We start from the raw sequence: 26,731 nt of genomic DNA on the forward strand, positions 1-26,731 counted from the left end.
GCTGATCTCAAGGCTCCTGATGGAGAAGACAGATGGACTCTGTCCCTCTAGCCTGGAACAGTTCCCCTGCTTTGTCTTGATTACTTGGGAGAGAAATAAACAGAGAGAGAGAGAGAGAGAGGGGACGGGGAAAGGCAAAAGAGGAGGAAATATATTAAATGGAGCGAGCGAGAGAAAAGACAGGAGAGATAGAGTCAGGAATAGCCAGCGAAGAGCGAAAGGAAAGTGTGACGTGTGAGAGACAGAGTGCTGCAGGAGAGAGGACATATTTGGGACAAATGATGAGTCATTCTCTGAGTTGGAAGAGAGAGAGAAGCGAGGAGCCCGGAGGAGAAAAATGTGGTCTGTGGTAATCCTCGGCATGATGACGGTCTAGATTGTGACATGCTGGTAGAGGGTCGAAAACAAGCTTAGGATATGGAAACCATATTTTCATTTCTAGGCCAAACTTTGAGAGGTCAGAGGGGTCAAATGTGTTTCCACTCCACTGACACTTGCTTATACACCACAGAATCCACAAACCCTGGCGTCCTCTGGTTCCATTTTGGAACATCCCAGATGAGAAGAGAGAGAGACAGAAAGAAGAGAGAGAGGAGAAAGAGGGGCCCCAGAACTTTTTCAAGGATGAGGGACATTCGATGAATCTGTTCTCGTTCTAGCCTCTCCTTAGAGAGTGCTGCAGACTGGAACGGGAGAACTGGGGAGAGAAGCTGGGTAGAGAGGGGCTGGGGAGAGGGGCTGGAGGGAGGAGGTGGGGAGAGGGGCTGGAGGGAGGAGGTGGGGAGAGGGGCTGGAGGGAGGAGGTGGGGAGAGGGGCTGGAGGGAGGAGGTGGGGAGAGGGGCTGGGGAGAGGAAGTGGGCAGAGGGGCTACGGAGAGGGGCTACGGAGAGGGGCTGGGGAGAGGGGCTGGGGAGAGGAGGTGGGGAGAGCTGAAGTGAGCTGGAGAGGGCTGGGGGAAGGAGCCAGTGTATCCTAGGGCAACCTTGAGTTTTCCTGTTGCCCTCAGGCTCTCTGACACAGTGCTCGGGGGAGGCAGACACACACACCATCACACACACACACACACTCTCTCTTTCTCTCTCTCTGTCTCTCTCTCTCTCTCTCTCTCTCTCTCTCTTACTCTCTCTCTTACTCAACAACACAAAAACATCCCTTAAGAGTTTTGAACAGCAGGTACCTCTTGCAAAGGCCAGTCTCTTATGTTTCTAATCAGCTGGAGCCTGTTAGCTCTGTCTGCGAGCAGGGTCCTGGGTGTCTGGTTGAGGGCTAACAGATGGCAACGACATGCATGCTAACACACTCATCTGGGCCATATACACTGACGAGAGGGAGGATGAACAGCTCAGCCTTGAGACATACACACATATACACTCACACAAACATGCAAATTGGACACACTAATACACACACCTTTCACTCCCCGCATCCTTTCCCCCCACGCACACACATAACTTATTATCCCCAACACACACACACACCACTCTCCCTAATACACACAAACCCACACACACACACACACGAACACACACTCACCCCGCCACACACACACACACCACACTTCCACCCACACACATCAGACTTCCCAACACCTACCCACCCACACACTCACACGTGGCCTTAAAAACATTTAACTTGAATTGAGGATTCAGCTGCTCAAGGAGCAGGTCTGATTTATCAAGGAATGACTGAGATCCTGAAAGGGGATGGTAGTTTACCATTTCCTCATCCACATCCTCACCCAATTCAAGAGCTGTGTTTCTTCTCTGCCTGCCTTCTCACCCAATCATCAAGCTATGTTTCTTCTGTACCTGCCGTATCACCCAATCAGAAAGCTATGTTTCTTCTGTGCCCCACCCAATCAGAGGGCTATGCATCTTCTGTGCCTGCCGTATCACCCAATCAGGAAGCTACGTTTCTTCTGTGCCCCACCCAATCAGAGAGCTATGCATCTTCTGTGCATGCCTTGGTGTTCATGACAACCACCCCTAGGAGAACCAGGGCTCATTCTAACCATGATGTATGAGTTCCCATAAAGAGCATGATAGTAAAACGCCCTTCTGATTAAACGAGGGCCCAGTCATGTTAATTGTTCTTCTGATGAAAGGTCAGACTCAGCATGTGTCTGTGAGCATGGCCGCCACCAGCGCCGGCATTTAATGAGACTTTCTCAATTAAATTATCCACGGGGAAACAAAGGAAGGGCTGCTCACTCTGCTCCCTTTGACATTTATGAGATGTGCTGAGGGCTAAAGGAACACAGCCAGGCGGTTTGGTCCACCATCATATCTCGTGGCCTGGTACACATGCTCCAAAACACGCACAAACACACATTCACATTCAGGAACAGTCCAGTACTCAGAGTTCCTTCCAAAATCCCAGTCCCCCCCCCCCCCCCCGCCCATGGTGTGCTGAGGTGGCCCTCTCCTCTGAGGATTAGGGACGATCAAAGCTGGGCTCATTTCACGCTGGCATTTCCTCCTCCACGTCCCCCACTGGACAGCGCTGTCTGATCCCAGAGAGCAGAGCCCACTGAGAGGAGCACAGCAGAGATGAGATCAGCAGACCAGAGCAGAACAGGGTAGGAGAGAGGGGGGCAGAGGGGGACAGGGTAGGAGAGAGGGGGTACAGGGTACCCATTTTTGGGCCCCATTTCTAGGGCCCCTGTCAGTCAGGGCCCCTTAACTTTTCCCCCCTATACGGCGTCCCTGAGGGTAGGTCAAAACAGGACAGAGCAGCACAGACCAGAACAGACCAGGCAGATCAGGCCAGATCAGGCCAGGCCAGGCCAGGCCAGGCCAGACCCGACCAGACCAGACCAGACCAGGCTAGGCTAGGCTAGAGGCAATGTTCTAGAGCTTGCCAAAACAACTTAGAGTCTAAATTATCTTTATTTAGCAAGAATAAAAACAAAGAGAGAAAAAGGTTTCTCTCCTCCACATGCAATGTTCAAAAACAATACTTTGGTTAGTTTTGTCAGTCACTGTGATGTGTGAGCAAGCAGGCATGTGTGTTTGTGTGTGAATGTGTGTGTTTGTGTGTTTGTAAGGGTGAATCGAGGCTGGTGTCACCTCCTGTTTTGTTGTGTCACAGCTCACATAGTTCCTCACTGTTGACTCTAATGAGAGGTGGCCCAAGGCAAGACCATGGAACAAAGAGATGTATTTGTGTGTTTGTTTGTTTGCCTGTCTGTGTGATGTGTGTGAATGTGTTTGTGTTTGTGTGTGTGTTTACGGGTATGCATGTGTGTGTGTGTGTGCGTGTGTGTGTACATGTGCGGGTACGCACAAGAGCATGTGTGTCTGCCACGGACTAAAAGGAGGAGTCAGAAGTACTGAAAGCCACCCAGAACCATTTCCCAGGATGCTTTGCTTCTCTGGGGCACAAGACCAGTGAGTAATGAGCTGGTAATTCCGTTATGCTTGATCAAAGGCCTTCCTCCCGATCTGCCCCCTCTGCTGTCCTCCTCTCCTCCCCTTCTCCTCCCCCTCTCCTCCCCCTTTCTTCCCCCCTCTCTGCTCCAATCAGAGCAGGGGGTGGTCAGGCATGAAGCCTTACCCTGAAGCGACAGTACTCATTATCCTAGGGCCTCAGGGGCCTCCGGTGGCACCGCCTGACCACACGTACACACACACACACAAGCATGCACACATACACACGCAAGAAGTACTGACACACTCATACCAACACACACAAACACAAAAGCACGCATGTGCACACACACATACAGTTCTGACAAATACACAAAAATACACAAAATACACATACAGTACTGTACAGGAAAGACACAAAGATAAACAGTACACAAACACACACATGCTCCCCCTTTCTCCCCCTCCTCCCTCCTGTTTTTCATTCCTCCCTCTTTCTCTCCACTTCAGTGACCTCCTGTTCAATAGTCCCATTCTAACACTCTAATCTTCTCAGTCTTTGTCCCCAGAGCCTTCCGTTCTACTCTCTCTTTATTAGTGACTTGGTGTCCTTTCAACATAGTCTCACAACCTGAGCCCCTTCGCACTGCCAGTGAAAGGAGTTGAATTCCCTCGCCCCTTTACCTAATCATGGCCGCAAATATAATCATGTGTCACAGTTTGGACTAGCACCTTCTTCAAGCTCGCACTGTCTCTCAGATTCCAGACTTGCACTTTGATGAAACCCCTCAGACTCTCTCGGATATTGTTTCCCACTACATTGTCTGTCCATTTTCCCTCTCTCTCTCTCTCTCTCTCTCTCTCTCTCTCTCTCTCTGTGTGTGTGCCATTCTTACACAGGGCTGTCTAATGTGTGTACAGAAATGAGCCTGAGAGAAGCCTTTGAAACATTTAGGAGCACGAGGTTGCACAGCGAGCTCGGGGATGGCCCACTTTGGCCCACCGAAAACACCTGCGGCTCAGGCTGATTCTGTGTGGCAGATGCCTGGGGTTCTGAGAGGGGGCAGAGCCCGCCTGGCGGCCCTTCAACAGGTCATGCCTGCTGGGTAGGTTTTCTTGTTTCTCTCCATCTTTTTCTCTGTTTTTCTTTTTCAGTCGCCTTTTCACGCCTCTCTGTCTCTCTCTTCCTCTTTCTGTCACCTGCTTTCTACCGTTTCATTTTTATCACATGGAGAATTGCACATCACATGGAGTAAAAGCCAATTGAATTTATTAAATTCTTTATTGTCAATGTAATCCCCTACTAATTAAAATCTCGTTCTTGATAAGCAGAGTTAATGACTTAAATAGGAGCAACCTTGATGATGTCTAAGGAAGGTTGAACAAGTGTTGCTGAGGAGGGAAAGAGGGAGGAAGGAAGTAAGAGAGGGAGGGAGGGAGAAAGGGAGAGAGGGAGGGACTACAGGAAGGACACACCACAAAGCACCATGGGAACAGCTATGGCGTGACGGATGTGTCAAGGGCAGTAGGTGTGTCTTGACAAGTGGCGAGGTAAGGCTGCCTCAAGGATAGAAGAAGCAGCAAACATACAGCCACAAACACACACACCACACCACATCTACACAACCACAAACACAGACAACTACAAACACATGTACACCCCTCCGCACACACACACACACACACACATGTTACTTACCTCTTCTTAATATGTTGACCTGGTGTGTATCTCCCTCCCCTGTTGTCAGCCATGTAAACAGAAGCCAGGAGGGCAGAAGGAGGAAATGTTCACCTAATTGACTGATTCATTGATTAATGCATTTGGAGAAGCATGAAGGGCAGTCTGGGTTACTGAGAGAGTGGGTGTGCATATTTGTATAAGGGTGAAACCATGTTAGTCTTTAGTGTGTATGTGTAGATATACTGTATGTGTGTATGTATGTATTAGAACACCTACTGTGTGTGTGTGTGTGTGTGTGTGTGTGTGTGTGTGTGTGTGTGTGTGTGTGGCCTATTACACTGGCTATTTGCCACTAAGGTTGATCTGCTAATGGGTGAGCAAGCACAGTCTTGCTGAAATCATCAGAGGGGTGCCTTTTAATGTGTCCTCTCCTCTGTAACACACATACACATACACACACACGGAGATGTCCTTGACATGGCCGGATACATCCCACACAGTGCAGTGGTTATTAAGTGTGTGAGGCATGCTGAGAGACACATGCCTGCAGGCTGCCATGTCCAGCAGTGCTCCAGGGAACTTGGCATGGCCCAGGCTCAGTGACTGCAGTCCTGACAGAGACAGAGACAGGCTGTCCTCCAGTCATAGAGACAGAGACAGGCCGTTGTCCAGTCATAGAGACAGAGACAGGCCGTCCTCCAGTCATAGAGACAGAGACAGACCATCTTCCAGTCATAGAGACAGAGACAGACCATCCTCCAGTCCTGATAGAGATAGAGACAGGCCGTCCTCCAGTCCTGTTAGAGACGGGCCACACAGGAAGCCCTGGGACTTTTAAAATTATAATTACTTTTAAATGTACACCTCTCCTGGCTCACTTTCCCTTCGGTTTTCTCACCATCTCACTAATCTCTCCTTTGGCCTTGTCACTCAATGGCTCCATCTTTCTGCTGCTTTTCTGTCTCTCTCCCTCTTTCCATATCCCTCCCTTCCTCCTCCTCTCTTCCCTGCCACCCACAGGCAAAGTCATTCCAGGGTTCTCCCTCCCTGCACCAATCAGATTGTCTCAACCTATCTTTTCCGATTGAACCCTCTAATTGGGTTGTCCCTACGATTAAGTCAATAACAACCTTCATATTGGAGTTTAATGCTCCCTAATGAGGCCATTATTGGCCCGCAGTAACATTAAAGGCATTTGTCACTCACAAGCAGGCTAATTGGGTCCTACAGGCCTGCTGTTTATAGATAGGCTCAACTAATTGATGGGCATTACTAAAGCCCCGAGTGTCGATCAATGACGTTTGCTCTACAAGCCCTCCCTGGGTAGGGAAACTGTCCCACCACAGCCTCTGGGTCTGTTTCCTACCCTGGGTCAACACATTGTCTCTGTGTAGGCAATGGATGTTAACTACAACATAGAGAATGCTGTGTAACATCCGATATTGACTGACTGAGAATCTCCATCCTTGAGTTTAAATGATTGATGACCGCAGTACATGAGATGAGGTTCTGATGCTTAGCTGTGGTAAACAGATATGTCCTGTCACTAAGTGTTTGAAAGGAATACGCTGGGACATCATACAATACCAGAAGCGCTTCTCCTGTGTTAGGTGTAACACTGTAGCACACAGGATGATCCAGATGTGTGTGGACTGGATTTCTTACTTCGCTCATTTAATCAGGCAAGTTGATTAATAGCAAATTATTTGTACCCCTCTCATTAAACTTAAATGAATTATGACTGACAAGAAGAAAATGGCTTTGAGTGAGGAGGGATGCAGGTGGAAGGATAGAGTCATACACATAAAGCACACGCATGCTTTCTGACCATGTTAACCTCTATCTAATATCATTTTGGTAAAAAGTACGTCAAGATTAATGGGCCATAATCAATAAAAGAGACATCACACCTGTGTCAATACTTGATCACATTCGAAAGGTTTTTCTGCTTTTGCATATCGGAGACCTCACTGACAGTGCAGGACGGCTGTGATAGGTCTTGGGGAGGGTCACCAAGGTGGATGGTGAATGAGGTGCTGGGTAACAGCACAGAGCCACCTCAATTGGAATTTCTCTTCAACCCTTATGTGGGGTCCCATTCCCCCATCCCCCTCAATTTGAACCCTACTCACTGACATGCTAGGACGTACCCTGTAGCCAGAGCAGCAGCTGTATGTGCCAGGGGCTTGATAAGAAGAGCTTGATGAATATTCTCTTAGCTGGATGAGTCTGATAGCATGTCTCATTCACACCGTATGCCTGCAGGTCAGAGCGTTATCAAATGCAGGGTTTTGCCGCTGGGCCCGTCTATCGGAGCACAGCTGTGTTCAGCGATAGAGAGCAGAGGTCTTTCCAGGTGAATGCTTTGCTTCAATCTGCTCCCCCCTGCTATGTGTTGACTTTCACCGCTGCTGAATTTGCAGTAGGCGTGGAGGGAGTGATAGAGGAAGAGAGAGGGGGAGAACTTTGTATTACAGTACAAGTACAAGGCAAATCTGCTTTCTTGCTATGTTACAACAATAGGCCACTGACTTTTTATTACAATTTGAAGAAAAACATTATTCAGGAATTCTCAGCAGGAAAGATCTGGGTCAATAAACTGTTGTGTAAATAAAAGTTAAAATAACTTCTTACATCACGGTAGTTATGAGAGTGACAGGCACATGCACTGTCTTCCGACCGGTAGTCAACTGTTAGCAGCCAGAAGTCTCCGCCTCTCCCAGCGCTAACCCGATCCCCCTCGTACTCCCATGCCACCACCCCGAAGCCCCTTCCATCGCCTGTCTCCTCCTCCCCCTTCCCTGTCCTGAATCCGGGCCACTGTCCCAACGAAAATCCACCTCTCTACACTTATTTCATGACTTAGTCGGTGAAGAAAAAAAAACTTGAGTGAAAACAAACTGTGGATTGGAGTTTATCGAAGTTTTCTCTTGCCCCGATTGTTGGTCCGCTACAGGCGGATCAGGGCAGGCCGAATACTGATTGTATGATGTGGATTTGGTACCTCTTGGTTGGTTCGGGCTCGGGCTGTACCTCTGTTGGTAAGTTTAAAAACTATGGAATACTGCCTCTTCTAACGGAATAGCCGCCGTCGCTAAGATGGAGGGAAACAATTCGCTGGCTACTTAGACACAAATTTTACCGTTTTGATGTAGCGCCATACAATGAAATACCTTTGTATCCTAAAATATGCAGCTGTAAACTATGTGTATCCTTCGCAAACTTGGTTGATCTTTGTGTCGGGGCAAAGTCTGCGTTTAAGTCGAATGAGTTTATCAACGTGCGGTTGTTTTGCTATCGGAAAAAAAAACAGTAAATGCATAGCTGTAGAAGTAAATGTTTTCTTTTCGCTGTCCCATATTTTGTTCTGCCGCTTTTTCCTCATAATTTGACAGTATTAATTCAACACAGGAACCTACAATATATTATTTGGGTTGCAGTCTAGTAGTAAGCAAAATCAGATGCAACGCGGAGGGAGAGGTATGAGACTAGTTATGACTACGGGTTGTTGACAGGACTTCGTTGACAAGTCAATCTGTCCCCCCTGCCCCGCTATAGCAGCTGCGGCCCAGTTAAGGGGCATGGAGTCACCTCATATCTCACTGTCTAGGCAGCTGGGCATTGGCTAAGCTAAGCTAGGCTACGCACCCACGGTTGGATAGAAAGTGGCAGGAGTGTTTGATATGTATTGGCCCAAGATAAATCCGATGCAGCTAGGCCATCTTGAAGTTTGAACAAAACTTTTAATCAAATTTCTAAATTGCATTTAGTTGTAGTTTTATATACTAGAACTGGAACAAACAATGGAGTATACGCTCATACAGTCCATGCATTACAAGTAATAATCATGAGTAGGCTACAACTTGTAGTTTATAAGGCTAATGCATGTCGCTGAAAAACTCTGAAACTATAGTTGTTCGTTTTAAACAAACTCAAGCCACATGTCTTTAACCCCAATTTGCATGAGAAACCCCAATGAATTGCCGCAGTACAAAATAACCACCAGAATAGATTAGCTCGCCATTGCACAAATGCACCTGAGTGCAATTTATTGTAGAGCTGAGATGTTAGGTAGGCTTGTCAGATGCTCTGCCCCAGCTCTGTGCCTTTGGTCTGGCCGTCCAGGGTTAGTGAGGCCTAACACCAAACACAGTCCAGCCCTCACAGCCAGGGCCCCAGATCACACACAGCTGGCGAAATATGAAGAACAAAGTAAAAAAAAAAAAGAGTACATTCAACTTGTGCACATACTAAATCTGTCATTTTTCTAATGGTGGCTGGTCCTTTCAGTTAGGTCTGTCTCTGTCTGTAGAGACCATTAAACAGACCCTAGTCACCGTGGCTAGGCTCTCTCTGGCACCTCTGCGTTCCTTCTGCTTGGTTGGGTAGTAAAGTATTCCTACTATAATGAACCCTATCCATCACAACAGAACTGGCTGGGGTATTAGTTGGACTAACTTCAGTTTGATTTATGTGTGTGTGTGTATGTGTGTGTGTGAGAGAGAGAGAGCGACAGAGATTAGTGTGTCATTGAGTGTGTATTCAAACATTTAACTAGTTTGCCCCAACCCTTTTTATTACTTTTTCGCTACGGTTTTTAAAAACCCTATTGCAGTAAAGTAAAATAGCAGAGAAGGAGATCATATTAGCTGGCTCAGCCTCTTGGCTGAATTCATGATTACACCCATGGCTTATCTTCTGTCCACATGACATCCTGAACATGCTGTTGCCACACTGACCCGTTATCACATCCTCAACTTGGGATGACACCACCTGCGATATGACCCGCTGTAACAGTCTAACAGATTTCTTTTGTATTAAAAGCAGTGGGGAGGTATCTTTCGTAGTACTGGTGTGTTTAACAAACAGCCATGGCCATTCTCCATGCTCCAGTATCTCCACAATCAAGATGAATGTGTTCTATTACATTCCTGGTTCTGCCAGGCTCCAAAGGGGACAGGTGGCTGGAGATTTGTACTCGTACCCAGTACCCACGGTCATGATGCCTGGTGTTGTTTAGTCACCTGGACAGTCGATGAACAATGTGCTTTGTTTAGGCTTGGAGGAGGCGGTTCAGGGATTCTCCTTATGGCTAAGAACGGATTGGTTTGTATATCCACGCCGTGTGGTATGTGTTTGTGTCTGAGTGTGTGTCTGTATGTGTAGGTATGTGCCAAATGAATGTGCATGCGCATGCGTGCACGTGTTTGTAAACAAACCGCACAAGTCTAACTGACGCCATGCCTGTCTGCGGCGTTGGTTCAGATAGCGTGAGAGGACCAGTGAGTGTGCTTCCTCTCAGGCTGCTGCTGCGCCGGTCGCCAGCGTAGCACATCGCGCCGCTCGGATTAGGAGGACCTTGTTGTTGGTAAGAAACGGCTCCAGTCCCCTGAGTTGTTCAACAAAGCCACATGACCGGAGTCACGTTTCATTCTCTCTGCTTCCCCGGCCCTCCCTTGTGGTTAGACACAGCTACGCCAGACTGAGGCGAGGGGAGATGCTACATAATGCTGCTTTTCAATTTGCAAGGGACTCGGATGCGTTATTGGCGCAATTGCTTCCTGTGTTTTACCGTGCAGTGTTTGTATTGTAGCATCCATCCACAGAGGATGAATACTATAGTTCATGGGATTCTTTGTTTTGAATTTGGGGCAGCTTTCAACTGACCTGCAGCTCTTGGATCTGTAACTTATGCTGCTTTATGTTGGTCTATGTTTCATTGAACTCGACTGAATGAGAATGTATGTGGGGGAGAACGCTGATGCCAAGGAACACAAGGTTAAGAAATAGTCCAAGAACTCTTTATAAATTGCTAATGGATTGATCCACCCTGCTTTGCTGAGCCGTGGAAGCCTTTGCTGTGCTTTGACCATTGATCCTGTCTGCTTCCCAGTTGCCACGATCAAACCCAGTGCTCTACAGAAGGGCTTGTTTATCTATGTTTGATGTTGACATGCACACACACACACACACACACACATACACACACACAAGAAACACACACTTAAGCTGCAAAGGCCCGACTGTGGGCTTAGCCCTTTACTTATTCGGATGGAAGCCATATTTATGGGTGAGATGACATAGCTGAGTGTGTTGTTGGGTTAGGGCATTTTTATCTTTCATGTTACTGCTCACAGACTCCTGCGGACAGCTGTTAGCCTTACATTGCCTTGGTAACAAGGAGGTTTTGGGTGGGGGGATGGTGGGGGGACTTGTCACCTCACCCACTGAGAACCAGTCATGACTCAGATAATGCTGTTTGCTGTTCATACACCCCATTACCTCCTATTATCCTACATCCTTCCCTCCTTCCCCCTTCTTTCTCTCCCTCTCCCTCCCTCTTTATCTTTCCCTTTTATTTCTATTTCTTAATTCTCTCTCTCTCCCTCTCTCGCTCTGTCTTTCTCTGCTGTCCACGTTTCTGCTAGGCACATGATATCAGGGCCTGACTGGGCCTGGGTGCTGCTTGGTTTCTGCCATGCAACAGGTAGGGTGCTGTGTCTTGGAGTGTGACATGGGAGCTATTTTAAACCACAATCCTGGAATCCCTCTGACCGTCTACACAAACACAAAACCTCAGAGGTCAGCGAGACCGCCTTTTCTTCACAGGGGGGGAGGGAGAGGAATGGAGGGGGGTGAGGAGAGGAGAGGGGAGGGGGAAGAACGGGGAGGGGTGAGGTGAGCAGAAGGGAAGGGAAGGGGGAGGGGAGAGAAGGGAGATAGACTTCATTGACTGCTTTAAATTGGATCAATGTACGATGTTTGCTAGCATTTCAGCGACATGTTGCTTGCTGCCAATTGTGTATTAATGTTGTGAAACAGTCTTTCAGTGTGACAGCGATTGCTATAGCCAGCGGACTGCTGACACTAATAGTGTTTGTGCTACCCTGAACCTCCGTATTGACGCACAATTGGCAGAGGCATAATGGCTTGTTTACCAACTGCTCTTGTTGTTAAACGCCTATGAATAGTAGAGCTGCACCCAGCTCAGCTGAATCCCAGTGCATACCGTTCATATGACTGTCTAAAGCACTGTCTTGGCAATCACTGCAAAGCTGCAAAGTCCACCTGGCACAGCCCAGATCCCTGTGCAATCACACAAAAGACTTCTTGATTACAAAGTGTGCTTGCTACTTGAGTTTCCTAACTGGGTTATCCAACTGTGTGTCATATATGCAGATTTTATGAATCAAAATGTTGAGGAATCTAAAATATATTTAGTTTCTAAAACTTTCAAAAGGCTGACAGGTCTGGATTCAACTTGTGTGTAACCATGATGTTCTCTGATCTACTGTGATTGGATGGATATTAGATCTCTGGTTTCTCCATGGAGAAATCGTGTTGTGACTGACTGACCAGCCCGGCAGAGTAGTAACAAGCTGAGTGAAGAGACCAGCTGAAACATCAGTAACACTGATATCAGCCCCACCTCCTTCTGGGGGAAAGAGGAAGGAGAGAGAGAGAGGCAGAAAAAGAGAGAGACAGAAAGAGAGAGAGAGAGAGCGAGCAAGTAAGAGGTGTGAATTTCCCTTCCTCTCAGATCACATTGACATTCAGCAGATGCTGCCTGTGGAATTCTGCTCACCTTTTTTATTTCCTGCGTGCGCGCATGGGCACGCCACGTTTGATTTAGCAACCTCCCGGGCCAAGCTCCAATTACAGAAGAGTCTCAGAACGCAGGAGCCATTACGCACTCGATGGTACTCTCCTAGACAAGTGCATGAACGAACAAATAAGATCAATCTCAATTTGGCTGACTGGAAATAATTGCTTCTTTGTCACAATTAATTTTCTCCGCCTTGGCTGGCGACCCCATGATATCGAAATTGAATTTGTATCGTTGGTGCACCTGAAGATCCGCCCCAGCCACAGCCCTGGGTTTCCCCAGTGTGGAATGCTTGATGGAATGTGTTTTGAAGGTTGATATTGGTGTGTCTGGCCTGGGAGGGAGGGCACACACACACACACACTCTCTCTAGATTTCACTCTTTCTCTTTTTCTACTCTCTCTTCTCTTTCTCTCTGTCTCTTGCACACATACATACACCTACACACACACACATCACACACAAACTTGTTCCGTGCATCCTGGCAGAGCCTTGGTCACAGCTGGGGTGTGTGTATAATGTGTAATCCTTTCTTGGAGGGGGACCAGGGGATACGAGGGAGCTCATCTCCCCCTGGAACCAACACCCTGATCCTGCCCGCTGTCTACCCACCCTGCCTCAGCAGCCTCAGCCCCATTCTAAACCCATGTTAATGACTTTAATGCTGTTTCCCTGGCTCACTACCCTATGGGCCCCAGGCCACCATACTAATGCGTCTGTCAGAGCTTGGGGGCCTCCACAGGGTTGGATCCATGCTGTGCTTTGGGTTTTTCAGCCAGGGAGGGAGCTGCAGGGCTGGGGAGGCAGAGAGGGAGGCAGGGGGTGGGTTGGGGAGGCTGGTATAGAGGGTGGGTGAAAGGTGGAGGTGGGTAGCTGGTGTGTGGAGGTGGGTAGCTGGTATGGAGGTGGAGGTAGGGTAGCTGGTATGTGGAGGTGGAGGTAGGGTAGCTGGTATGTGGAGGTGGAGGTTGGTAGCTGGTGTGTGGAGGTGGTGGGTAGCTGGTGGTGTGTGGAGGTGTGTAGCTGGCGTGTGGAGGTGAAGGTGGGTACTGTAGGCTGGCAGGGTTGAGAAGACAGGCAGAGAGCAAGAAGAAGCTAGACCAGGGTCATTACTGAGTTATTAGTCTAGCTGGAGTTGCTGTGTCAGAGATGCTAATTGAGTCAGTCTCTCTGAAGCCGCCTCTAATGAGAACCTAGACAAGACTTCTGACTCACTTCTTATACTCCGGACGAGGTGTCAAACTAGCCCTCCAGGCCCTCCTCATTTCCCCTTCTCTCTTCTCCTCCCTTCCCCCCGTCCCACCTCTCTTTCTCTCTCTTGTAACTTAATATCTCCAGTAACATGAAGGGTTCGAAAACGATCTTTGACTGCTGGAATAAAAGTTTCAGTAGCTGTAGGTCACATGCCCCACTGGTGTGGTTTCTATTGGCTGCGGGTCTGTCAGGGTTCAGTGACAGATCATCTAAAGAGCTGATTATGATGGAGGTCGGATGGATTCCCCTTGACTGACCTCAGTAGCCACCCGGCCTGTCGTGACACACACACACACATATACATCATGAACCAGAATAGAACTGCAGGGCTTTTTGAATCAAGTCACACCAACAAACCCTTAAACAAAAAATACAAACAAACCCACCAATAAACAAACAAACTAAGAGTTGATGTGAGAAATATGTAAAATCGTACGTCCCTAAGCTGCTTCTAAGCAGCAGTTTTTGGATTGGTCCATTTGTTTTCATTTGGGCAGGTGCTGGGCTGGGCTGGGGGAGTCGTGTATCTCTGTCAGTCCTCTGCTTCATCACCACACAGGGCGCTGTGGTGGCTGTGAGGAGAAATGAGTCCACTGCCCCGGCTGAATGCATCGCTGTACCTGGGATACCTCCAGCACATAGCTCGTCTTTCACTGTTTACTACATGGAGATGTGGCCCGAGGGCTAAACTGAGACAGGCTGAACAGAGGTAGGCTAAATGGAGGCAGGTGAAACAGAGGAATGGTAAACAGAGGAAGGCTAATCTGAGGTAGGCTAAATGCAGATTAGATGAACAGAGGTTAAGCATGTAAACTGGAGAAAGACTAAATGGAGAGATGCTAAAATGAAGCAGGCTAAATAGCACCAGGCTAATTGGAGGCAGGCTATACAGAGTCAGGTAAACCTGAGGCACGTTAAACAGAGGCAGGCTAGCTGGATGCAGCCCAGGCAGAGCCTTATTCTGTTTATTTTCAGCTTGATGTCTTTAACACACCATTGGCAATGGATGTCTTCAGGTCAGACATGTGTGTCTGTGTGTGTGTTCAAGTTCCCATGATTATATATTACATTACATGTACATGTATTCATTTAGCAGACACTTTTATCCAAAGCGACTTCCAAGAGAGAGCTTTACAAAAGTTCATAGGTCACTGATCCTAACAACGAGATAGCCGCAAACGTTACAAAAGTGCCGGGCAACACTCCTTGTTGCCAGGCAACACTCCTTGCGTTCTCAGGACTTCTTTATGCTCGCTGTCCCAAATGCCAGAACGGAAATGGGAAAAAGGGCTTTTATGTATTGGGCACCCTTATCATGGAATGTTTTGCAGAATGATTTAAAACTCAGAGAACTGATACCACTTACTGCTTTTAAATCTAAAATGAAAGAAATTGAGGCAAAAATGTCAATGTTTTTAAATTAACCAGGTTATGTAACTGACTCAAACTTTTAGTTGTTTTTAGATTTTACTTTTTTTTTACTTGTCTCATTTCTGTGTTCTCCTGTCTGTAACTATATGTTTTTGTTGCTGCCTGTCTTGGCCAACTCTACCCTGAAAAATAGATTTTAATCTCAATGGGATCTTCCTGGTTAATTAAAGGTTAAATAAAATAAAATGTTTGTGAGGCAGGCCTCGATCCTAGCTGAGATCCCCAGATCAGTCCGGGGGAACGACAGGTACAGCTGGGTGTCGTCAGCATAGCAGGGGTAGGAGAAGCCATAGGAGGTGATGATTGGTCCAAGTGAGATGGTGTACAGGCAGAAGAGGAGGGGTCCGAGGACGGAGCCCTTTGGGACATCAGTGGATATGTGTCTCCCTTAATTCTCCCTCACCTTTTCTCAGTCTCTCACTTTGAAAGCGTTTGACCTCTACCACACTTAGTGAAAGTTGACTGGGAGAAGAGAGGGTTATTATTTTACAAAATGTGTTTTTTCTTCTTCCTTTTGCGGTTGAATTGTCTTTGTCTTCCCAATAAAGCAAAAGAGAATAACAAAATAATTGAGTTGAGAGAGAGAGAGAGAGAGAGAGAGAGATAGAGAGATAGGAGAGAGAAAGAGAAAGGTAAAATGAAGGGAACCTGATCCACTTTTGTACCTTTCCCTCATCTACATTCCAATGAAACACATCAAAGACTATCTTTCTCTCACCCTCTCCCTCCCTTTTCACCCTCTCTCGTGTTATATCTCTCCATCTTTGCCTGTCTCTCCATCTCTGTCTCTCTCCATCTGTCTCTCTTCATCTCTGTCTCTCTTAATCTCTCTCTCTCTCTCTCTCTCTCTCTCTCTCTCTCTCTCTCTCTCTCTCTGTCTGTCTGTCTCTCTTTCTCTCTCTTGATCCTCTGGTAGGGACGCAGATTGTTTGCACCTGGATTTATCTTCCGTGGTGACACTGTGGCCCGGCGACACAATTAGGTGCTCATTAGCCAGCGAGCGCGACAGGAGAACGAGAGGAGGAGAGCAGGTGGCGGGTCCCTTTTTTGTTCTCTCCTCTCCACCTCCCTCGCTTTCATCCCTCTGGCCCCTGGAGGACGTTTTACAAAACAGAGCTCATTTCCAGTGAATATATCACACCTTTTTATGCCCTCTATCCCTCTACTTATTTTATTTGTCCTTCTCCTCGATGCTGGACAAAGAAGCCAGGTGTGGAAGAATAGTTTGGTTGAAGATGAATATGTATTTATCCTGCATACGCTGTACTGCGATAAAGTATGTGACATTCAAATGTCACATGGGGGTTTGGTTTAAGAGTTCATAAATTGTGGTATGTGGTATTTATTTTGATGGTAGCCATGACTCCTCCATTGATCCCACTGCTTAGACTCTGAAGCTGTGGTGGTCAGAGAGACAGGAAAACTGACAGACAAACAAACAGATTTAGTCTGGCCAGGTCAGGTGAAGTCCGGTCATAGACAGTCATATCAGATCAGCCCTGTCAGACACACAGACAGTTTAAGTCAGGTCAGGCAAAGTCCGGTCACAGACAGACAGTCAGTCAGTCTTTAGTGACATCGGGTCATTTGAGAGACAGACAGCCTCAGTGTCATCTCAGGTTACAGCCCAGGCCAGTGCCCCCTCCTCCTCCTCCTCCCCCCTCCTCCTCCCCCCTCATCCCTCACTGTCTGATGGTGCCCGCCTGCCCCTACGTGACACGCATCGCCATGGTGAAGCTGCGTGATTGAGCGATGGCACGCTATGGACCAGGGATGGGTTGTTATGTGACGAGGCAGTCGCTGGGGAGCCGTGACATTTCGTTGGCGGGAGCGGGCGACTGATGAGGGGCGAGGTGGAGGGAAGGGCGGGGTTGGGATGGGGGGTTGGGGGGGGGGCAGAATGAATGGGCCAGTTTGTTTGACAGCACAGCCTTCCTCCCCCAGGAACTAATGTACAGACTCAGACGTATTAAGTGGTTATTTTGTCTGGGGGAGAAGTGTGTGTGTGTACGTGCGTGCATGCTCCCTATACAGCAGTTTTGCTAGGGAGTAGATGGCTCAATGACAGTGGGAATTCAAGGCCTCTCCTCCCCTTCTCATCCTGTCCTCTCTTTTGTGAAAGTAATCCCAAGGTGATATTCTAAAGCCGCGGCACTTCTGCAGTTCCCCTGCCATCTCTCAGAGGATTAGGTAGACAGTGGGCTTACCTCTCAGGAGAAACCCTCTACTCCTCAAGAAGTTTTTCAGTCTTTCAGAAACACCACAGGTACTGGAAACAATGCATGCTAGCCTATTATGCTAACACATTATGCTAGCTTGTCATGTCAATGGCCCGTTTTTGCAAAGAGCCTGTGCCGTCGTTTCCTGTATCAACCAGTGGAGAGGTAACTGTATTTACTCAGAACAAAGTGAGTGTGGGATTAGGCCCTGCTCCGTGATCCCAGCCTGACGGTGCATTAATTGGGTCCTCTTTACTCAGGCCAGACTCATTTGGCCCAGCAGCGTTCAGCGTGATCCAGAGCTAGTCATCGTGTGGCCTGCTTGACACCGAACGTTCAAGGAATACGGTACAGTAACGAGCGAAAACATCCAGTGTTGGGAACGTATCTTGTGTGTGTGTGCGCGCAGCCATGTGTTTTTATGTGTTGTGTTGTCTGCCCAATCAGGGAGAGCAAAACAAAACAAAATTGCGAATGTCACAGATAATTTGCTTTTAATTTAGTCTGTGAAGTCACGCATGCAAGCCTCCACAAGTCTTGCGTCAGGGCCACGCTAGACATTAAAAGAAAGACTGAAGAGAGATTCCATATTAGAAAAGCTTTCCTAAGCATGGCAACATCTCAGCTAATGTGATTTTCCTTAGCAGAAACTGCTCTGTGCTGTACTTTAGGGGACAATGTAATTGCTCTTAGCCTAATCGTTGTATGGCTGGCCTGCATTATCAGTTGCACTTATTCAGCAAAGGAAGGGAAAAGATTTCTTCAGTGCCTGAACCTGGTGAGTGGGCATAGACGATGGATGAAATGGGGAGAGAGGAGGAGGATAGGAAAGAGAGGGCGGGGGGGGGGAGAGAGAGAGAGAGAGAGAGAGCAGGTGGGAGAAGAGGAGACAGAAGGATAGTGTTGGAGGCAGGGTTATCCAGGGGTTATATTCTGGAGTTGATAGATGTGAGGGAACTTAGTAAAGTAGGTTATGTGTGTGTGTGTGTTTGTGTGTGTGTGTGTGTGTGTGTGTGTGTCTCCACTCACATTCCTAATCCATCCTCTGAGTGGCCTTGAAAGAAGATCCCCTGGTCTACAACACATCATCACCTTGTCCATCACCTTCAAGGTCATGAAGACGCCCTCCCTCCCCCACCCCACCCCCCTCTCTCCATTTCTCTGCTCTCTTTATCCCCTCCCTCTCACATCCCTTTTCTCTTTGTTTTATCAGGTATGTTTGCTCTTTGCATATTTTGCATAGCCAAACATGTCGCTTTTTTGATTCATAATTCCGGCTGAACAATCTCCAGTCTGGTTTCAATCTTCTGACAGTGGGACTCCATCCTCTAGTAGGCCTCTCATGTAGAGAGACACCTGACAGGAGATGCCAGTGAAAGTGCACTTCCTACTTTATATATGTCTCTGTCTTGGCTTGTTCATTGTGCCCTGAATGCTGGCGAATGCTTGAAAGCACTTAGTGCTTGGAAATCAAGACCTCCCTGTGGCTGAGGATACAATGGAATGGATCAGCAGACCCAGGTAGACGATAAGAAGAGTAAAGATTCACACACCATGGCAAGCAAAGACCACAGCACTGTCTGAGTGACATGAATGTCCTTGTAGACGTGGATCTCCTCATCTGGTGTGTGTGTGTGTGTTTGCTGGTTTGTTTACATGTGTGTGATTTACTCTTAATGTACAGGAATACAAGCAGAGTTGGATTGTTGAAACCAGTGGACCCCATGCTATTCTGTCAACAAAGACTCCTTTTAGAGTCCAAACCCATGTGGCGCAAGCTGCCTAATACCCACTGTGCTGTGTGTGTGTTTGTGGGTTGGCACTTTCCTTTGTCTGTGCCGTGTGTGTGTGTGTGTGTAGGAGTGTTTGTATGTGTGTGGTGACGTAAGCTTCCTAGCTAAAGTTAGTTCTCTCAGTCCTATAGTGCCGGAGAACAAGGTCACGTCACAGCAAGACTGACACACACCCGTCTCCTCTGATCCTGGTATCTCTCCTCTCATCCCTCTTCTCCCTCCCTCGCTCCTCTCATCCCACTCCCATTCCTCTCTCTCACCATCTCTCTCTCTCCTCTCTGATGCATCTCACTCTCTCTCTCTCTCTCTAAACTCCTCGGCCCTATCGCTCCCTCTTTTTCTTTGACTTGATCACCTTTTTCCTCCTCCATCCTCCCTATCTCCATGTCTTCTCTCTGTCTTGCTCAGTCCTGGCCCGTTAACGGTCTGCTGGAGGCTAACACACTTAATCCCAGCCCGCAGCCAAAATATGGGATTTCAAAGGGACCAGGCGACTGAACACACAAACACACGCGTGCACGCGCTCGCTCGCTCACTGTCACTCACTCTCGCTCACTCTCTCTTTTTTCCTCTCACTCCCCCTCTCCAGCTCACCTCTCAGTCATTCGCTCCCCTTCCCCCTTTTCTGTGTTTTCCTCCACCTCCCTCTGTTTCTGTCTGTCTGTCGTCTCTTTTAATTGATCCAGAGCTTCCCCCCCCCCAGCTCTGCTCATTTATACTGGATGCTCCACTACACCTGAGCACAAGAATGAGAATCCCCCCTTTTTTGGGTCTGCACCGTCACACACACAACGTACACACACACACACACACACGTGCACACACACACATCTACATACACATACCACAAACAAGCTCTGAAAGCCAACATTCTGAAACAGCCGGCCCTTTAAAAATGGTGAGTAATTGGAAAATGTAGGGAATTTAAGTGTATAACAGGGATGCTAAACTTAACCCTGTTTCGTATTGATCCATCACTTTCAACGTTCTCCAAAAGCTCTACACTGTTGGCCAGGTAATGGAACTCGTGCTTTGTTCAGTTGCAGCGTGAATCTAGAGTGCAGGGCTCAGAGGAGAGCTGGAGAGTGTCGAACACAGTGTGATGTCACATATGAAGATGAGGATGAGAGTGATGTTGTGGATGAGGAAGAGTATGTGGATGAGTGGTATGTAATGGATGACAATGTGAGTGATGTCACATATGAGGATGGGGAGAAGAGGGGAGGGGAGGAGAGGGAGCTGTTGGGGGATGAGAAAATACATTAGTTATGCTTCATTGATGTATTCATTGCCATTTTGCCAAGTCAATTAAAGTGTAGAATATTCACCTTGGCAGAACTACATTCAGAAGGAACGATACAATGAGATCATCAGCCAGCAGTAGAGAAGGATCAATCAGGGAGATAATTACAGTTCCATTGGTTTACTAATGTGATTGTAAGTTTTTTTGGTGAAGGTAGAAGGACACAGTACCCAGGTTGATGTTGACAATACAAACAAAACAGAACATTTGTTGTGGCATCTACAGAACAGGCAGGGGCTTTTACTGAGATAGTTGTTAACAGCATATGTAATACGTGGGATGATGTTTAAAGCCACGACGTGGGTCATCTTCGTTTTTTTTTCTGTCTCTCTATCCTTTGTTTCTCTTTCCTTTATGCTTCTCTCTCTGAGTCTGTCTGGCCCTCTCTTTTTTCTCTGTCTCTCTGTTTCCACCCCTTGTGTCAGTCTCTCTCTTTTCTCTCTCTGTCTCTCTCTCTGTCTCCCTCTGGCTCCATCTCTACCTCGCTCTCCCTCTCTCTCCCTTAGCAGCTTCCCAATTAACCCAGTGGTCCTCTTAGAGAAGCCCAGCTCTTTCATGCCTTCATGCAAGTGTCTCTCCTCTGTTTGCATGCTGGTGTGTGTGCATCCCTCCTCATGGGTCTCAGTCTGTGGTGTTCACATTTAACAAGTGTGTGTGTGCGTGTGTGTTTGTGTGTGCACATGCTCGCGTGTGTATTTCATGTTTCTGCTTGTCTGTTTTGGAGGTCCCTTCTTCCCTTACGGCTTCTTCTCTTTATTGCGAGAGACAAAAGAGAGGCTTGCATCACTCCCCCTCGGATGAGTGAGAGCGAGGTTAGTGGGACTTGGCTGAGGGAAGCGTTGAGTGTTTACTGGGCCTGCAGGGGTTAAAAGGACAGGATGAAGAGGAGGAGGAGGAAGCTACCTCAGAATTTGGATGTCACTCCCCAGGATGGAGTAGCAGGGTGTCCTGCTGTGAGTGATGTGAGGAGATGGGAAAGAAGGCGGCAGCCCCCAGCTCTGGCTGCTGTTTGGAAACAAACAAAAACAAAAATATGTGTGTGTAGGCTACTTGTTTGTGTGAAATTGTGTTTGCATGTGTGTGTGTGTGTGTGTGTGAGAGAGAGAGTGCGTGTCTGTGCACATCTTTAATCATCGTCTAAAGTCTAAGTGGAAGCTAGCTTTTATTTATGCACATATGGATCGGTGCCCCCCCTGTTCCTCTATGATGATGAAACTGGAGCATCCTTTATGCTGTGCACCCAGCTAATTCATCTGCTGACACCACTCTGTCTAACGCACCTCCCCTAGATCAACAAAGGCACTGTCACTTCAAACGGCCATCTGACAAGCCCCTTCTAACCTCCCCCGATTCAGTTTGTCAGACAGAGAACTGGCCCACCGTTTGTCCTGGCCCCTCACGCTCCACCACCCTGCCCAGCTCCATGTTTTCCAGGGAGCCAATGTGGCACAACCACTCACTGTCTCTACAGTGTCGACCATACCACCATAATGAGATAAAGGTCTTGACATTTTGGGCCGTTTGTCTCACTCGCGAGCTTCTGGCGAGGAGTATTTGGTGGCTTACATTATGCTGTGAAGCTATGCTAGCTTGTTCCAGGAGGCCTCAGGTTTCATCCAGGCCTCATCCCGCAGGCCATGCTTTGCCTTCCAGCCCCTAACACTCCTCCTGGTCCACATCAACACGCCATGTCTGCTTTCACTTGCTGCCCGATTTGATAAATGTTTGACTTTTGCCAACGTTTTTATTTTATTTATATTTTTTTACTGTAATTGTTCTACGAATAAAGCCATTGAGGCTTAAATTGTGGTGAGGAATTGTGTTCAGGGAGGCCATTTACAGCCTCTGTACCTCTGCTGTGTGAGATTTGTTTATGTGTATCCGTAAAGCCTTTTTATTACAGTTTTTTATTTCGGTCTCTTCACACCTCAGTCGAATATATAATGTGTAAAGTGAGTAGTTTGGCATATAAACTGTGTGTGTGTGTGTGTGTGTGTGTTCTTATCTACCTTCCTTTAATATTACCCTGGCTTTGACTTATCACCGTTTGACCTATTTATATATTCCCCCTTCTCGGCTGATTGTGTATGGCCCTGGCTGGGTAGCAATATCAAAGGAAGCTACTGCTTCTAATAGATTCTCAGTAGAATGTGCAGATAATAATAGCCTTTCCTTTTGACTGTAAGATTATTATCTCTTCAATGCAATACGGTGCTGCAGTCCAAGGTCTGTTTGGAATGAGATTGTAATATGTTTCTCCTTCTCCCTTTCTCCCCTTCTCTCTCTCTCTCTCTCTCTCTCTCTCTCTCTCTCTCTCTCTCTCTCTCTCTCTCTCTCTCTCTCTCTCTCCCTCTCCACCCCTCCCTGTCTCTCTGTCTCTCTCCCTATCGCTCCACCTCCCCATCTCTCTCCCTCGGTCTCAGAGAGCCAGCTTCTCCCAGGAAACAACTTCACCACTGAGTGTAACATCCCGGGGAACTTCATGTGCGGAGACGGGAAGTGTGTCCCAGGAGGCTGGCAGTGTGACGGCCTCCCTGACTGCTTCGACAAGAGCGACGAGAAAGGCTGCCGTAAGTCCAGCTTCCTGTGTCCGAGCCACGCCCATTAGGAGCAGACAGGGAGCATGTTTCATGGCAACACTGTGGCCAGTGCCTCTTGATTCAGGCCCAGATATATACCCTCCTCACTGTCTCCTCCTTTTGATGTCCTCCTCTAAATTACTGCTCTCCACTTCATATTCCACTCATGTCCAGGGGTCAGGTGGATGGTTACATTCTGTTTGCTGTCTCAAGTCTAGCTGAGATTCATCCAGCTACTCCTACTCTGTCTGTGTCTTGCATCAAAACAGGATTTAGGGCCGTCTCCGAATCGTAGCTCCAGTATATCCTGCCATCTCTCTGTCAGTCTGAACACCATAGTACTGTAGCCGGTTCTGTCCTGCTCTCACTCTTCCACTCCACGCCATTCCCCCCCCCCCCCTCTCTCCCAGGCCCAGGGCCCCAGTTTATCACCAGTGCAAACTTAATACCATCAAAGCTACAAGCGATTAGGCTTGGGTGTAGGAATGGCGCGTGTATAATATTGGTGCAACACCACATTAATATCAGCCAGTATCTGTCCTGATCCTAGTAGTGTTGGCTTGACTTTGATCTCTTCTAGTTGTACTGCTTCTTTACCTCTGTCATGCCCGTCCCTCTTTTTCTCCCTCTACTTCCCAACTTTCTACATGAAGATGGGAATGTTGATAACGCTTCACTTTGAGCTTCTTCCATTCGAAGGGAAACTCCCCTCTCAGGGCATTTGTTTCTCTCTCTCTTCTGCTCTTTCTCTCTTTTTCTTTCTCTCTCTCTCTCTGCCGTCCCCCCACTCTCTCTCCCTACCTCCCTCACTCTCTGTCTGTCTACCTCTCTTGGGTTTTTCCCCTACTCTTCTCTGTTGTTTGGCGGTACACTCTTAAGAAGTTTGTTTACCATTACGCTCCTGTCAGGAGGGGCTTTCACACACACGCACACACACACATACTCCAGCTAAGTTGCATTCTCCTATGTCACTGAACTTTAGTTTGGCCTCCTTTAAAGGCCAGTGTCTCATCAGAGAGTGACTCAGCGTGTCATATCCAGCTCCCTGCTCCCCCTGCTCCCTACTGTGGCCCAGCCTGGACCCACACTGGAACCGAGTTAGCACCTGGTCCGGTTCACCTCACCACCCACCCCGAAGGAGAGCCGTCAGCCGCGCATGTAAGATCACTGCAGATGAGGCTGACACACAGCTCTCCGGCAGGGTTCCGTGGAGCGGAACTGATGCTTGAGAGGACACGAGTCCTCTCGCGATGACAGGAGACATTGATGCCGAAGCCGAGGGGACGTCGTCACGTACCGTAGTGCCGCCTGAGGCCGAGCAACTGGATGCCCATCACAGATGGTCAACGCAGCCCGGATCTCTGTCTGTCTGCCAGCCGGCCTTGTTGTTGTCCACCTCTGTCTGAGCCCTTGCCTGAGTCACACAGGCCTATACGCTGGCCTTATTATCCTCAGATAGATGCTGATGTGTCATCCGCTACCTGTAGTGGCGGCTCCACAAAATCCACGGCAAATCTCCCCTGCTCCGTGTGAGGAGACCAAGGGGTTGTTACTGAGTTTGCTTGTCTGTCCGTCTCTCTGTCTGGCTTTCTGCATGGATGTGTCTGTCTGTCTATAGAAACTAATAGGCAAGGTGAAATGGTAGCATGTTCCTATTTTTTACGATGGTGTTTGGTCTCGTTTTCTAGAATATCCAAATACTGCCATATTGAAGAAAGGGTGGGAGCACCCGATTCTGCAAGCATTGGACAGCCATTTCCTACATTAGCCTCATCGCGTCCGTTAATGATCTGAGAGTAACGAGATGATAGGAATATTTACTAAACATCGTTTTTTCTGTGGTTTTAGTCGTGTCGAGGCACTCGCGTCATTTTGTCAACAGGCGAAACGGACCTGCCTCTTTTGACCGGCGAACGAACCACTCGCACATAACCAGGCGGCTACAAATGTCAACGGCCCGAACTGAATGCACCATCCTGAACAGAATGTAACAGGCTGAACAGAATGTAACAGCCTGAATAGAGTGTAACAGCCTGTGTGCGTTTGTATTCTAGGGACTGGAACTATAAGCGCTGTCCCGTCCTCTAAACAAACTGTTTACATGGCATCCTCTTCCATTAGAGGACGTATCTGTAGCCTCGTCGCTCCCTTTGGAGTGCTCTGCTACATGGCCGCTGTGTCCATCCATCTGAGAGAGCGGGCTACTTAGCCGGCGGTTCGTGCTAGTGTGGGCGTCCGTCAACCTAATAGGGATTTTCATTAGGAGCTGACAGGAAAAGGTCATATCCAATGAAATCTCCCTGGTGTCTCATTAAGGAGAATTTGTTTTTGGAAACCGTCTCTCCGAGGGGAACGGAGCGAGGGAGAGCGGAACTGGACTTGCAAATGACTCATTTGTAGACGGATGCCCGCGCACACACAGAGGCACACACACAGTTTGGCAAACAGTAAAGTTGCCTTCGTGTACCTTGAGCACACAGACACGCTGGTGGTGAACCATATAGAGCATCCTGTCCCGGACGCAGGCAGCTTGGCTAGCATGCACCATCTGACACATCCCACCCTTTCTCTCTCTCTCCCTCTCTCTCTCTCTCTCTTTTTTTATTTGTCTCCTATGTTTACTGTCTGCTTCCTCTCTCTTGCAGGGGTCAGTGGAGGTCATGTAAATACTTGTGCTGACTTGAAGCAGTCCTTCTCTTCACGACAGAGACAGAGATTCTGGAGACGTTTTACCATTACACGTGTACTGTCTCCTGCTTGGTTTTGTAATACATGTACCAAGTATTACTCGGCAAACCCCTCCAAAAAAATGTTTTCCAAATGAACCTTAAATGAATATATTTGTTTCACAATGTTTGTTGTTTGTGTTCTTCATTAGAATTCCATGGCATTGTTGAGTATTTTTCAATGTGTGTGTGCGCGTGCGCAGGAGTCAGCATGTCAAAGGGGATGTTAGCGGTTATGGAATGCTGACTAACTCCTAACATGAAAAGTCAAAGGTCATCTGGCAACTTTGGTGGCCTTGCCCACAGTCTAGAACAAACTGATCCTGATGGAGGAGAGAGGACATAAGGGCTGACTGGGCTTTCTGGCCTGTGGAGAGAGGATTAACCCTTCTGCCCTGGCCTGGAGCGTGAGCCCGAGGGGAAAAGGAGGGCAGCAGAAGAGAGAAGGAAATAGAGCAAGAACGAGAGATGGGACAGTAGACTCAAGATCAACGACCCTGTAATCCTGGAACCAGGGTCCAGTGGTTTTATCATTTTACTTTAACTCCCGTTCCCTTATTCAGCAGTGACACCAAGATTAGGACACTGTGTGTGTGTGTGTGCGTGTGTGTGGGTGGGGGGAGAGGAGGATAAGGAGAAGTGAGGGACAGACGGATACTGGAGGAGGCTAGTAGAATAGGAGGAGAGCAGAGGGATGTGTAATGGGGCAGTGTCTGGTGTTGCCAAGACGCTTAATGGGTGACTGATCAATGAGCAGGCGTAATTAATAC

The 26,731-nt window shown here is 47.9% G+C and overlaps 1 protein-coding gene across 10 annotated transcripts in view; it reads left to right on the forward strand.

Annotated features, from left to right (window-relative positions):
* Positions 1-26,731, forward strand: part of ldlrad3 (low density lipoprotein receptor class A domain containing 3) — a 59,904-nt gene that overhangs the window by 4,372 nt on the left and 28,801 nt on the right. For 3 of the 10 annotated variants that reach the window (XM_084672798.1, XM_084672800.1, XM_084672799.1), the window contains exons 1-2: positions 7,754-8,091; positions 23,080-23,226. In XM_084672798.1, the coding sequence (XP_084528924.1) occupies positions 8,037-8,091; positions 23,080-23,226 (202 nt within the window). In that variant the 5' untranslated portion in view covers positions 7,754-8,036. The other 7 variants (XM_084672805.1, XM_084672801.1, XM_084672804.1 and 4 more) reach the window with 7 other exon arrangements.

The sequence above is a fragment of the Hypomesus nipponensis genome, chromosome 14 (genome assembly GCF_054491055.1).
Source record: "Hypomesus nipponensis isolate SF chromosome 14, ASM5449105v1, whole genome shotgun sequence".
NCBI classification, from domain to species: domain Eukaryota; kingdom Metazoa; phylum Chordata; class Actinopteri; order Osmeriformes; family Osmeridae; genus Hypomesus; species Hypomesus nipponensis.